This window comes from Pogonomyrmex barbatus, unplaced genomic scaffold, assembly GCF_055798465.1.
Source record: "Pogonomyrmex barbatus isolate J1 unplaced genomic scaffold, ASM5579846v1 scaffold15, whole genome shotgun sequence".
In the NCBI taxonomy this organism is placed as follows: domain Eukaryota; kingdom Metazoa; phylum Arthropoda; class Insecta; order Hymenoptera; family Formicidae; genus Pogonomyrmex; species Pogonomyrmex barbatus.
In genome coordinates this window covers 7,363,593-7,376,265 of record NW_028297111.1, presented here as the reverse complement: position 1 = coordinate 7,376,265, position 12,673 = coordinate 7,363,593, and the positions used below count along the sequence as shown (strand labels likewise).

At 34.6% G+C, this 12,673-nt stretch overlaps 1 protein-coding gene across 1 annotated transcript in view; it reads left to right on the top strand.

The window, feature by feature from the left end:
• Positions 1-117: 117 nt before the first annotated feature.
• The window catches only part of NFAT (nuclear factor of activated T cells 3), a 38,939-nt gene continuing 26,383 nt past the window's right edge, over positions 118-12,673 (top strand). The window contains exon 1 of the mRNA XM_011649572.3: positions 118-2,809. Within this exon, the coding sequence (XP_011647874.2) occupies positions 2,731-2,809 (79 nt within the window). The 5' untranslated portion in view covers positions 118-2,730. The remainder of the gene's footprint in view (positions 2,810-12,673) is intronic.

Genomic DNA, 12,673 nt, shown 5'->3' with positions numbered 1-12,673 from the left:
AGTGAGAGAATGCAAAAGTTTTCCGAATATCTAAAACACTTTTTAGATATTAAAAAAAAAAAAAGATAAATAGAATGAAAAGAAGCTTGGAGAACTTAAGTCTTGGTCACAGTGCTTCAAGCGCTGCAGCTTCAAGAAATAGAACAGATCACAACTGTAATCGTGGTATTCATCAACTTGCATCTCATAATCCGGATCAGCAGTTTCCAAGTTTAAGTAACTTACTTAGATAATTATATGAAAATTTTCGTTTTTACAATATTTTCAGAATCTAGGAGTCGAAGATTTTTGGATCCAAGATTCTGTGAAAAGTAATCGATTATCGCAATAGATAATTAAATTGAGTTACTATTTTTTTTTTTTTTTTTTATTGCACTTATATTTCCTACGTTGTATATGTTTCATTAGTCTTTATAATAATTCACGTAGGAATTTTGTCTTTTCCCAATCTCTTATTATACTCTTGGGAGTATCTGATTATCAGCGCGCATTTAGCTCTGATTTTTCCGTTTCTGTAAAAACTATAAAGTGTTCAAAAAGGATTTGAGAAACGTTCTTTGAATAATACTTGTATATAAATGGTTCTTAAATTTCAATAGGCAATCTTATTAATCGGTTAAATCAATTTGATCAATCTCTCTTCTTTTTTCAGAAATTTAATTGTGTGGAATAATGTGCTGCATATTTTTCGAACGATTCTGCTTCTTATTCCACATAAAATAAAATTAATGAACTCTAATATTCAGTAATTACTGACATTTTACATTACGATTACATTTAAAAAAAATAATTGATTCGATTAACGATTCAGCTGATCGGGGGCTAAGCACGCGAGCTTTTTTTCCAAGCCTAGGGAAGCCTCACGGAACGCCTAATTGCACAAATATTAATTAAGTAGAAGTGTCGGGTGAAAGGAGGGAGAGAGAGAGAAAGAGAGAGAGAGAGAGAGAAAAGATAGTGAAAGGGTGAGCGACGAGAAATTTCCGGCGTACTTTCAGGAGAGTCGAAGAGAAATTTATCTTGCCGTATCGCGACGAGTGGTGGGTAATGTCTATTTTTGCATCTCGTAATTCTTTGGAAATTTGTATCTTCGTCTAATGATTATAGGCGCGACGCGTTCCCCTCGACTTGCGTTATAACATATACTGGGTGGTCCACAGAAAGCGGGTAACGGTATCAGCAATTCGTTCCGAAATTGAACTTCCTGTATTGGGAAAATGTACCTTTCTCAGGGACACTCTGTATAAGTATATATAAATTTTTGTGCGATAACGCATGTGCAGTGTGGGCCAATAGTCGCCAATCTAAAAACAAATTAAAGCTTTAAGCTTCTTTTATGTGAAAAAGTGAGAATAAATTATGAAAACATGAAAATTTATAATCCGTAAATTTTTTAATAAATCAAGTATCTTTGCAATTTTATCGCACATACAAAATTATTTTATTAATTTTAGTAATTTTCTATTACTAGTGATTATTTTCGATATATATATATATATATATATATATATATATATCTATATATAAATTATCTAATAAAGATGTACTTCTGTATATCATAACGTTGCGAATTTATAATTTTTCAGAGAAATGACTTTTGGTCCACACATCGTGTATTGGCTTTGATATCGTGATCTCTCGTGATGAAGAGAATGCGAAGAACACGAGATATATTAATATATTTATATATATATATATACATGTTTATATATATTCATATATATACATCGATATATTTATATATTTGTATATATAAATATATATATTTATATTATACATATATTTATAAATTATACATATATATATATATATACATATATATAATTCAGCGCAGAGATAAAATTATTGTGCCGCGATATATTAATCGCGTTTCGCATTGGCTGCCTTTAATATATACTTCTTTCGATTTCTGTTCGAGATAGTATGTGTCAAACAAGAACCTGATTGTGTGTAAAGTAAAAGGCCATACCTACACGCACCAGGAACGTCTTTTGTTATTGTGTTATTATCTCTGAAGTCACTCTTCTCCTCTGACAAAAACTTCAACAATTTACCAATATTATCTTCCCCGAAAACGGATAAATTTAATCGTAATAAAATCGTAATAAAATGCACTGCGATTGTTTAATCTATAATTATATACTACAATAATATAAATAATAATCATATGTGACCTTCTTAAAATATCCAACTTTTTTCAATAATCTTTTTTATTTAGTAAACGAAGAGAAAGAAACGAAAATATTAAAAAAAAAAAAAAAAATCGAGATTTGTTTGTAAATTATTTTTCTTGATTCATCGAAGAAATACTAAAAAAAATCTAGTTTCAAATAAAATTAAGTTTCTTATCTATGTAATCTCTGACACGAAAGAAGTAAGGAAATTTCAAAGTCCACAATTCTGAAAACGACGTAATACGACAGGTCCGCATGAGTCACGTGACGATCTCTGGCGGGCACGCGCATAACGCGCGACGGTCCTGGCACGTGGCGTGTGTGCGCGCGCGCGAGCGAGATTGGCCACGTGACGTCAGCGCGCGCAGCGGTGGCATGGCAGCGAGCCAAAGGCCGAGCCGAGCCGAACCGAGCCGTCGGGCGGGCAGCGCGATCGCGGTGCGGGGCTCCACAGTCGAGCAGCGGAAAGCAAGCAAATATGGCTGCCACGCGGCCACATAATAATGCGTAGCGGACGCACCGCCGTCGGAAACGATCGCGTGCAAGTGCGTGTACGATGTTGCTGAAAGGCCGGACTGCGACGGCGAAGAAGAACCGCAGGCATCATGGGAAAAACGGTGCCACATCCGCGGCCGGTAAGTGCAATCTCTCGTGATCGCTACGCACAAAACCCGCGAGATCGCCGCGCGCATTCCTCATCTCTCTTCTGCTCTTTCTCTCTCCGTCTTTCCCTCGCTCTCTCACTCTCGGCTCTTCGGCCTACCCGTTCTCCCCACCGTGCATCCCGACATCCCGCCCGCGCGCCTCTCGTCCATCCTTCGACGGTCTCCTGCTCCCCGCGATATCGACCACGTATATATAAACACACAGCTGGAGCGATGCACAACAGCGGCCGCGCGATAAATCAGGGATCTGTCTCGGACGCAAGCGCAAAATTCAAATCTGCATGAGAAGCGTAAAACTGCTACGACTGCCGCCGAACGTGACAGAAATATATTTTCCGCAACACTCGGACATATCTGCCGCATTTTTAAAGCCGAGGGAAGACGCGAGCCGTTAACAAAAGAAAAAAAAAAACATTGCGCGTCGTGCCTCTTCTGTGGAATACAAACCGTGGACTTTGCGAATTCACTCAAGATTCGGTCATTCTTATGTTGCGGCATAGCGATGAGAGAACGATAGTCCCGATCGCTCTTCCCGGATTCATTCTCCTCGCCGATTGGCGAGCCGCGCGACACGCGACGTCGCGTCGGCCGTTTCGGCCGTAATCGGCTTGACTCGCGTTTGTTTATTATTATGGAGCGTGATTAAGGGAAAAACGCGCGGCGGTCCAAGTGCTGCGTCGTTGGCGCGTGAGATCGGCGTCGCATCGGTGGAAAACTTTATCGGGACGCGATCGCGCGGAACTTTCGCCACTGGGCTGTTGCGATGAGAATGCCATGATTAATTTATCCACAACGGAATTGCAATGTAAAAAAAGCAAAAACAATTTGATTAATTTCCGATTTAATCTTTTTTTCCTGGGTATTATATAACAAAAAAAAAAAAATTGATAATTCTTTTAACGCTCCAGTACGTACTGTAGAGATTTCGATTTACCTGACGAATAGATTTTTTTGCGATGATTAACAGATTAACGTTGAATTTTAACTTGCTTTTTTAATCTTTTTTTTTTAATTTTAAGAATTAGAAGAGTATACAAAAAAAAAAATTAAACCGAAATTAAAGTTAGTATTTATGTTGGTAGAAAGTGGGCACTGATCCATCGAATCCAAAATAAATCGGACCTTAGTTCAAATGCCGATATCGGCATGCGATATTAAAAAAAATATAACATATTAAAAAGGAGAGTTGGGCAGATTTTTCTCGCACCCGGTGGCGACTCCCGGTGGGCGGAACCGTCGCAACGGGACGATGCAATCGGCGGTTCGTTAATAACAGTCCGTTAAAAATATCCTCGGAGAGGCATTTCGGCGGGGCTCGCGGCCCACGAAACGTCATCCAAAGATGCGTCGCGTCGCGTCGCGTCGCGTCGCGTCGCGTCATGTCGTGAAAACGCATTCCTGGCGCACCGCGATAAGAATAGAGCGGCGGGAGGGCGGACGAGGGGAGTAAGGACGATTCGTAACGTGATAACGAACGAGGGAGAAACACGCAGGGAATCACGTGCATGTAATTGAATCGCGCGTTGCGCGGATCGTCATAACAGGATAGTTCAGTTACATCATCTGGCACCTTTTTCTATATATCTACATCTCGTTAGTAGTTAGCTCCGAACATTGTGGACAACATTGTTGGATTTCTTCGAATTGGATCTCGGAAGCTAAAAGAAAAAAAAAAAAAAAAAAAAGGCAAACGTCGCAGTGGAAAAATGTTTGTTAACATTTTTATTTTGCTCTCTCGAATATTGCCTGTGTTTCACACGAAATATATAATAAGCGAGCAAAAATAATGTAAACATTACTCAACGGCATGTAGAAAAATAGCAAAAGTAGAGTGTTGCGATAAAGCGATTTTTCAGTTATAAAACGAGTATTTTATAATAAAGGCACTAATATGTCGTCTGGAATGCATAATTTATAAATTGATATTATTAGATCAGAAGGAGACACATCGCGCGGACACATTAGATCTGTTGCTTGCAGCTGAATTATGTTACACTTTCTGCACTTGGAATTAGACATGCGAATTTAAAGATTTTCAAAATGCAAGAAAATTGTTGGTTTCGGTTACTTAAAGATACAACGCTCTGAGAAACTATCGTTCCGATGTTTCGATTAATATTTAATTAAATCGAGAACTTGAAGATAGAAACGCGCACAGAGTAAGAGATCTGAGAGTGATAAAAGTCATTCGTTACGGTTTCGTAGAATTAGAGACTGGTTTGAGGCCCACTTCAGGATAAACTTCTATTACAATTCTATACGTTTTGTTGCTAATCTAATTCTTCGTATTCTTGTTTCTCGTACACCAGGCAACGTGTGTAATATTAAAAAAATAGTGTCTTGCCTAAAAATGCAATTTATATTCGGTCGTCTGAGAGAGAGAGAGAGAAATGGAGATACTCTTCGAAAGTGAGTGTGAATATGAAAGATCTCATGATGTGAATATATCTTTACGTTGATCCTTTGCGATCCTTTGTATGCGAAAAATCAACTCGCTTCCGGCTTCAACATTAACCGAGTCCTTCGTCACGTGACCGCGATATTTAATCTCGAACTCAGAGTTCGAGGCGCGATGCGTGAAATAAATTTGCGCGTTTTAGTTTTCGATAATACGGATACTTAGACGTCGGGCAATGATTTTTTTTTTAAGCGCCCGAAACTAGCATTAGCGTTATCTCGATCTGTGATTTACCCGACGTTGTTTAATATCACCGTAAATGCGAGCGAGCACCATTTAACGAGCGATCGTAAATCATTATGCATTTTGTCTCGGAAACTTGGAATTAAAAGCAGTGAAGTTACCGATTTCAGAAAACACATCTTTGATTCTTACACAGTTTTCGTCAAAAAATCATTACATATGAAACCTCTGCTTAGAGAATATATTTGAACTGTCGCTTTTCTCTTTATTGTATCGATAGTAAATAATATTCGCGATTCCTCGAAATCTCTATTTATTCTGTGTATAATATGTAATTATGTATTTTTTACATTACATTTTTAAATAATTAAATAAATCAGCCAATCGAGCAAATTATCATTAAGTTGTTAAAGTAAAGATATTTTAAATATTTAAATAATTAGGATGTGAAAAATAAGTATATTGTGTAATATTAAAAGATAAAAAGTAACTTCTTTTTAAATACTGACTTTTTTGCAAGATTGAATATATGAGGGTACCTTTTTAAATATAAAAGTAAAAATAAAACATAAAATATATAAATAAATAAATATATATATATATATATATATATATATATATATATTAGGATTTAATTATATAAAGATAAGAAATCTGAAGACCCTTCGAGAACTTTAAATATGATGCGCGTAAAGAGATGCACTAATCGAATGGCGAGAGAGGCTTTTTGCAGAACGCACAAACGACGCGATGCCGGCGCGTTAAACGTCTCCAAGGTCTTTGCAATGTAGACTCAATCACCGCCAATCTGCAGGGTCTTAGTAATTTGCTTCTTCAAACGATCTCGAGCGGCATCTGCGAGTTGCAAAGCATCGCAGAAGCCGAATAAGGATGCCCAATTCAAACACTTACGTTTGCGTCATGCATGAAGGAAGTATCGATGACGTTGAATATTTTTACCAAAAACAAATCCGTGCGTTCACACACACACACACACACACACACACACACACACACACACACACAAAGATAATTAAAATATTATAAAAGAGAAAACTTCGGGGGCAAGCTTTTCATATCGAAATATGAAAAAAAGTTTATATCAACGTACATCAAAAATCCACTGAGATACAGCTCAAACGAATGTTTATGAGTGCAGTTCACTATTTACAATTGAAGCGATTGCCTGTCGATCCTTGTCTAACTCGTCCATTTATCTGACCTATTTGACTATTATCTTTGCTGCTTGTGAAACCATTCGCCATCACCCCGGAATCTTTGAAAGAGTAGCAATGTTCATGACTCGACGTCTCCGTGCATGACATCGAGTCAAATGAGGGACATTTTGAATAATTGTTGTAATTAAAAACTGAAAATAATAATGTTTTATATATATAAAATGTAAAATGAAAAAGTAATATTATTTATTATTATGTAACATTATTATTTTCAGTTTGTGTGTGTGTGTGGGGGGGGGAGGTGGAGGGGGATGCGCGCGCAAGTTTATCATTAAATTTATCACGTCCATATTTGTATGAATAATTTTGTGTTGTGTTGCATATGGTGTGTCTATGTGTTGTATGTGTGTTGTTCCAGACTTTTTATTAATACCAATATTTCGAAAGTATTGATCCAACTACAGATGTCTATTCTACAGATTTCTATTAAAATAGAAATGGGTGTTCTTACTTGGAACAAATTAAGACAATCTGTATGTATAACAATAAAAGAAAATACTGTTAATAAAATAGTTTGTTTAATATAAAAATAGATGACTTACAACGAATGATTACAATGAATTATTATTTTTTAATGAAATACATATAAAATGTCGTCTTTGCGAAAAGTCAATTGCTCTCGATTTAAAATTTTCGTTATTATTAATAACGAAATTAAATGTCAGTGACTTAGTGAAACCAATCTTGATTTAATTTAAAAATAATGTTTTGTTCAATTGTTTTCTATCCAAATTATTCTTTGATTGGACATTCCAATTTCTATTTTTGATTTTACAATCTGTCTATTGGAATCGATATAGCCACGATAAGTATTTTCATTGCTGTTATAGCAAGAGCATAGTAAGAGCATCGTTATATTCTCATTTCTCTAAAGGATTGTCTTTCAAGCAAACTAGTGGACTGACCAGATACAAAGATAACTCGTCAGAGAGCTATCTCTCTTCTTCTTTTTTTTTTTTTTTTTTTTTAATTCGTAGAAATTTATGTAAAAGATCATACTTAGTTTCCTATTTGGTGTCAGACTCATGGGGGGGGGGGGGGTGAACTTGTGTTAGACCATTTATTTATCATACCGCGCAACAGGTCAATGACATTTAGAGCTTGCGCATTTGCGAAAGTGTACAGTCTTGAAACGAGGATCTAGCAAAATCATAATAGAAATCGATTTGATAAATTCTATTTGGCCAAATTTCTCTAATTCCGTCAAATTTCTTTCAACTTTATCGATAATTCCATCATCTGTACAACATTCTGATCACTCGATCATGGCGCAATAGAAGCGACATTGTTTTCATTATTATATAATATAATCCTAATAACTAGGCATTTCTGAATTCCAGTGGTTTTTAACAGATCCAATATTTCTTTCCACGCAATTATCAATTAATCATTGATGATTGGCATCGCAAGATTCTTAGGTTTTGCAAATAGAATTTCATTGATCATACTCCATAACGCCATACTCCATAACGATGAATCGTTCTACCATAAACTGTACTGTTCCATCTAATATAATTTTCTTCATTTTATCTTCTGGTATATCCTGGAAGTGGTATTCGATTGCATACGATCGCTGATTGGCCAATTAAATATAAAATTTTCTGATTGGCGATTCACTGGAAAATTCCTAAACACTAACCGATGTGAGTGAATGTGGGCAATCGTGCTAACGGGACCTTCTCTACTTCGGTCGGTTTGACATGTAGATTGTTATTTACATTGATGTTGCTTTTCACGTTAGATCTAACTTTGTTAATGAGATCGTTAAAACTTTCACAATTTTTTATAGAGTCTTCTACGGCCAAGTTAATAATAATAATAATAATGAGAAAAGTAGACTACGTTTTTGTTTTGAATTTGTAATAATATGAATTATATGAGACTCATTAGTCAATCATATTAGACAATCGCTGCAACTTTTTGTTCATATAGAAGCACCATTCTACTGGACTGTTCAGGAGTACAATTCCAATAAAATTCATAATGTTCAAATAATTTGACACAATCATGATTTATAGATTCTATTTTTCTAGTTCTATTGGCTATGAAATGACTCTCAAGAAATTTCTGGATAACATTGTTCCAGGTTATATGTCTACAGTGATAGTCACACGCAAAGTTTCATTCACCTTTTATTTCAAAATCTGAGGGAATCTGTGTATTTTTTATCTAGCTTTCTGTTTATCGCATTTTTATTATCAAATATATTGAATTTTGTAAAAAGTCATTTCATTCATTAAGTGCTTGAATTCTTTACATTGGATGATATTAAAATCAATTTGGCATAAAAAAGAAAAAAATATTTATCTTGATAATCATCATCTTCTGAAATATATAATATTACTTAAATACTTATTAAATAATACACTTATATAAAAAATTTTATAGAAGAAATAAAACATTTTCAATTATTTTTATAATTCATATATATATATATATATATATATATATATATATCAATTACAAAAATATAAATAATTATAAAAAGATGTAATCAACGTGCGCGTGTTTGTGTGTGTTGATTATATCCTTTTATAATTTATTGTTGACGTAAGAATATAATCTTATCACCAGAACTTTTTTCAAAAGTTACATCTAAAGGTGATGTAAAGTGATTTTTTTCCTATTACAATACAAGAGAGTAGTAAAATATAATTCAACATATTCACAAAAGAATAAAATTGATCGATTAATAATAAAGTATGTGTATCTCAACTTCAGTTTCATAACTTGTTCCAGCTCCAGCGTGTGAAGTCTCAGTGTTGTCAGCGTTGTTTCTCTTCAGCCAGTGACTGCAACATAAGAGGAAACTTTTATATAAAGTTTATCGTTAAATATGTACGGCATAAGAGGAAAATGCATTGTTATTAGTATTTACAATTTGTGTGATCAATAGACCTTTTCCTCTTCATGGACAATTTCAATTCCTTGGACTTATATCGTCCTTGTCCGTGGCGCTGCTACTGTGCATGCTCAAGTGTTTCATCCTGTTGGACGTGTTGCCAGAGGACTTGATGTTCTTGGCAACACACAAATTGCACTAGATACTGTGCTCGCGTCTACTTTCTTGAAATGAGACCACATCTGCTCTTACGCGATCTCCATTCAAAGCATTTGAATGGCAACAGGCAGCTGCGTTAAATTTTTTTTTTCTTTCTCTCTCCTTTCTAGGATTTTCATTCTATCTACGATATACATTATGCTCGACTTATCACTGTTTTATCTTTCGAGAAACGACATGAACGTTGCGGCGAGTGATATCTAGAAGTATCGATATTCGAGATACGGCCGTAAAGGTACCGAGTATGTGCGCGCGACTATCGATAGTCGTCTCTTAGTCGTTTGCTAACTTCATCGCGAATGCTAGTTGAGCGTGTTCATTTATCTCAAGTTAGGATAGCCAATAAAATCGTCGCATCAAATACTTGCGAATTTATTGTTACATTCGATATCGCGGAAATGATATCGTAATTCAGACGCGGCATTTGAATATATAATGAAGGATAAGACATCAAAACTACGTATCGAAAAACTAATCATCACAAATTAAATATTGATGGGATCGGAATAATTTTGGAATTATTAAACATATAAATATCCATAGACCCGAGAGAAAACGTACACTAGAAATGTACAAAATGGGCTTATTCGATTATGGGTGGCTTTTGGACTGCTAATAATTATTTTTCGAAATTAAATACATAAATTTAATAGGCTTTGTTTCTACCATCAAATATGTTTGTTATTTTTCAATGAGCTTGCAATATAGCTAGCCAAAATCAAAATTAAATTCCTATAATGCCTTATTAAAAGATAGTAATTAAAATCTATGAAACATGTCTTATTGCGCTATCATCACGGTCAGAAATCAAATCTAGACTTCCCTACTTTTTGGAATGAGCATTTAACAATTTGATTACTGGAGCATGTGATTATAACAACAACCGGATAAATAATGAAAGAACATCATTTCAGTCAATATATGTAACAAATATATAAACATATAGACCGACAAAATGTTTTACATTATAAATATACAAAACAAACTTATTATATTCTATAATTATGTGAATAAATTAATGGATGCTTTTTAAAAGAAAATATCCGGCGAATTATACTTATTTATTACTTTTAAAGGAGAAAAAAATATTTGCGTTTAAATGAATTTTCGCGAGTTATTTCGCAACATTATTACCTCAGCATCTTGGTATGCGCAATCTGAAAATTGACGATAGCGAAATGCAATACGAGTTTTTTTATACTTTTTTTTTTTTTTTTTTTTTTAAATTCAGGTTTTTCTGAATTTACATGTCATGTAGATTTATCCAAGACGATAATCACCAACTATCATAATTTGACCTTATATGCGAACTGAATCTTATCGAATTATGTGAGAATATTTTTTATTTAAATACTGACCGCTTAATTGGTTGACCGATATTTAAAGTTTAGCCTTGGTTTTTGAGGCCAGCGAACTGACAAACTCGATTTATAAACCAGCGATGCTCAGATGACTGAGCAGCTGGCTGGGCTAATCGACGAATGATTTGAGAAATCCATGACACACGTGTTCGCGTAATGTGAGATAGGCTTTGAGCGTGGCAGTGATGCTCAAATTAATATTTTTAGAAATCCTCAAAGATCTTCGAATAATTTCGGAGATTTTTAGATCACTCAAAGATATTTAAAAAACTCAGAATTACAGATGCAATAAATATATTTTCATAAAGCTTTTAAATTATATTCCTCAAATATCTTTAAGTTTTCAAACTTGATATTTTGTGAGTCTTCAAAATTGGTTAGGATTTCTCAATAAATTTCAACGATTGTAGAGTTCTTTCCTCAAAAAATTCTCAGAGACTTTTGGGCTTCTGAGGACATCTGAAAGTTTTCAGAATACATTCTGAAAGATCCTCAAAGATTTTTAAAAGTCTTCAAGACTTATCGATCATGATCCTCTGATGATTGTTTTTCACATTTTTGCTTGATTTTTACAGTGCTGGAAGGATTCTTTGAACGTTTCAATGAAACTCCAAATACTTCGAGAATTCTGCAGGGAATCGAAAAAAAGTTCTGAATTCTCTGTTCACGTTTGTGTCGTGTTATTAGTCATTCTATGAGAACCGCAATGATAGCAGGCCGTCTACCTAGAGATAAGGCCAGAGTCCACTTCACAAAAATGCGTCTCTATTCAGTATTCATCTCACTCTCATGGTCGTCGTGAAATAAGACCTCACTCTCCCTTTCCCCTTCTTCTTTCGCATATTTTCTTCGTTCAATCGCACGCAGATACGTAGTTTCGATAATTCCATAGTCTTACATGATGTAGCAGAAACGTTGTCGTAACAATTAATTGAAACAAGGTTTTTTTTTTTATCAAATTGAATCAATTGGATTGGAACTCTCGCTGAGTCAAGTTATAGTAAAATTTTGAAGTATCTACAGAACCTCTTTGCCTCTCTGCGAAGTATATATTTATAATATAAAATCGATTATATTTAATAAATCTATTATGCATATTAATTAATTAATTTGCGATCTCATGAATATCAGTATCATCTTTTTGAATTTGTTTGTCACTATCTGATGAATTCGTAGTGATGATTTGAAATAATTTTGTCGATGACTGTTATATCGCAGATATTTCTAATCGTCACAAAAAAAAAAAAAAAAGAAAAAAAAATATTTCATCTAAATGAAAGGATACATTTTCAAGTTTAGATATTTCTTTTTAAAACATATAAATAGAGATATGCGCATAAATAGATAAATTTACAATGTAATATGAAGTAAATTTGCATGACATAAAATATTTATTATCCAGATATGTATTATCGATTGATTCGATATAGCGAGTGCCATATAGCGCGTGCTCCCGCGTATCTCTGTGTGTATGCGTGTATGTGACGAAACGTCTCATAGTGCAAGCACCGAATAACAATTAAGCCGTAAAAG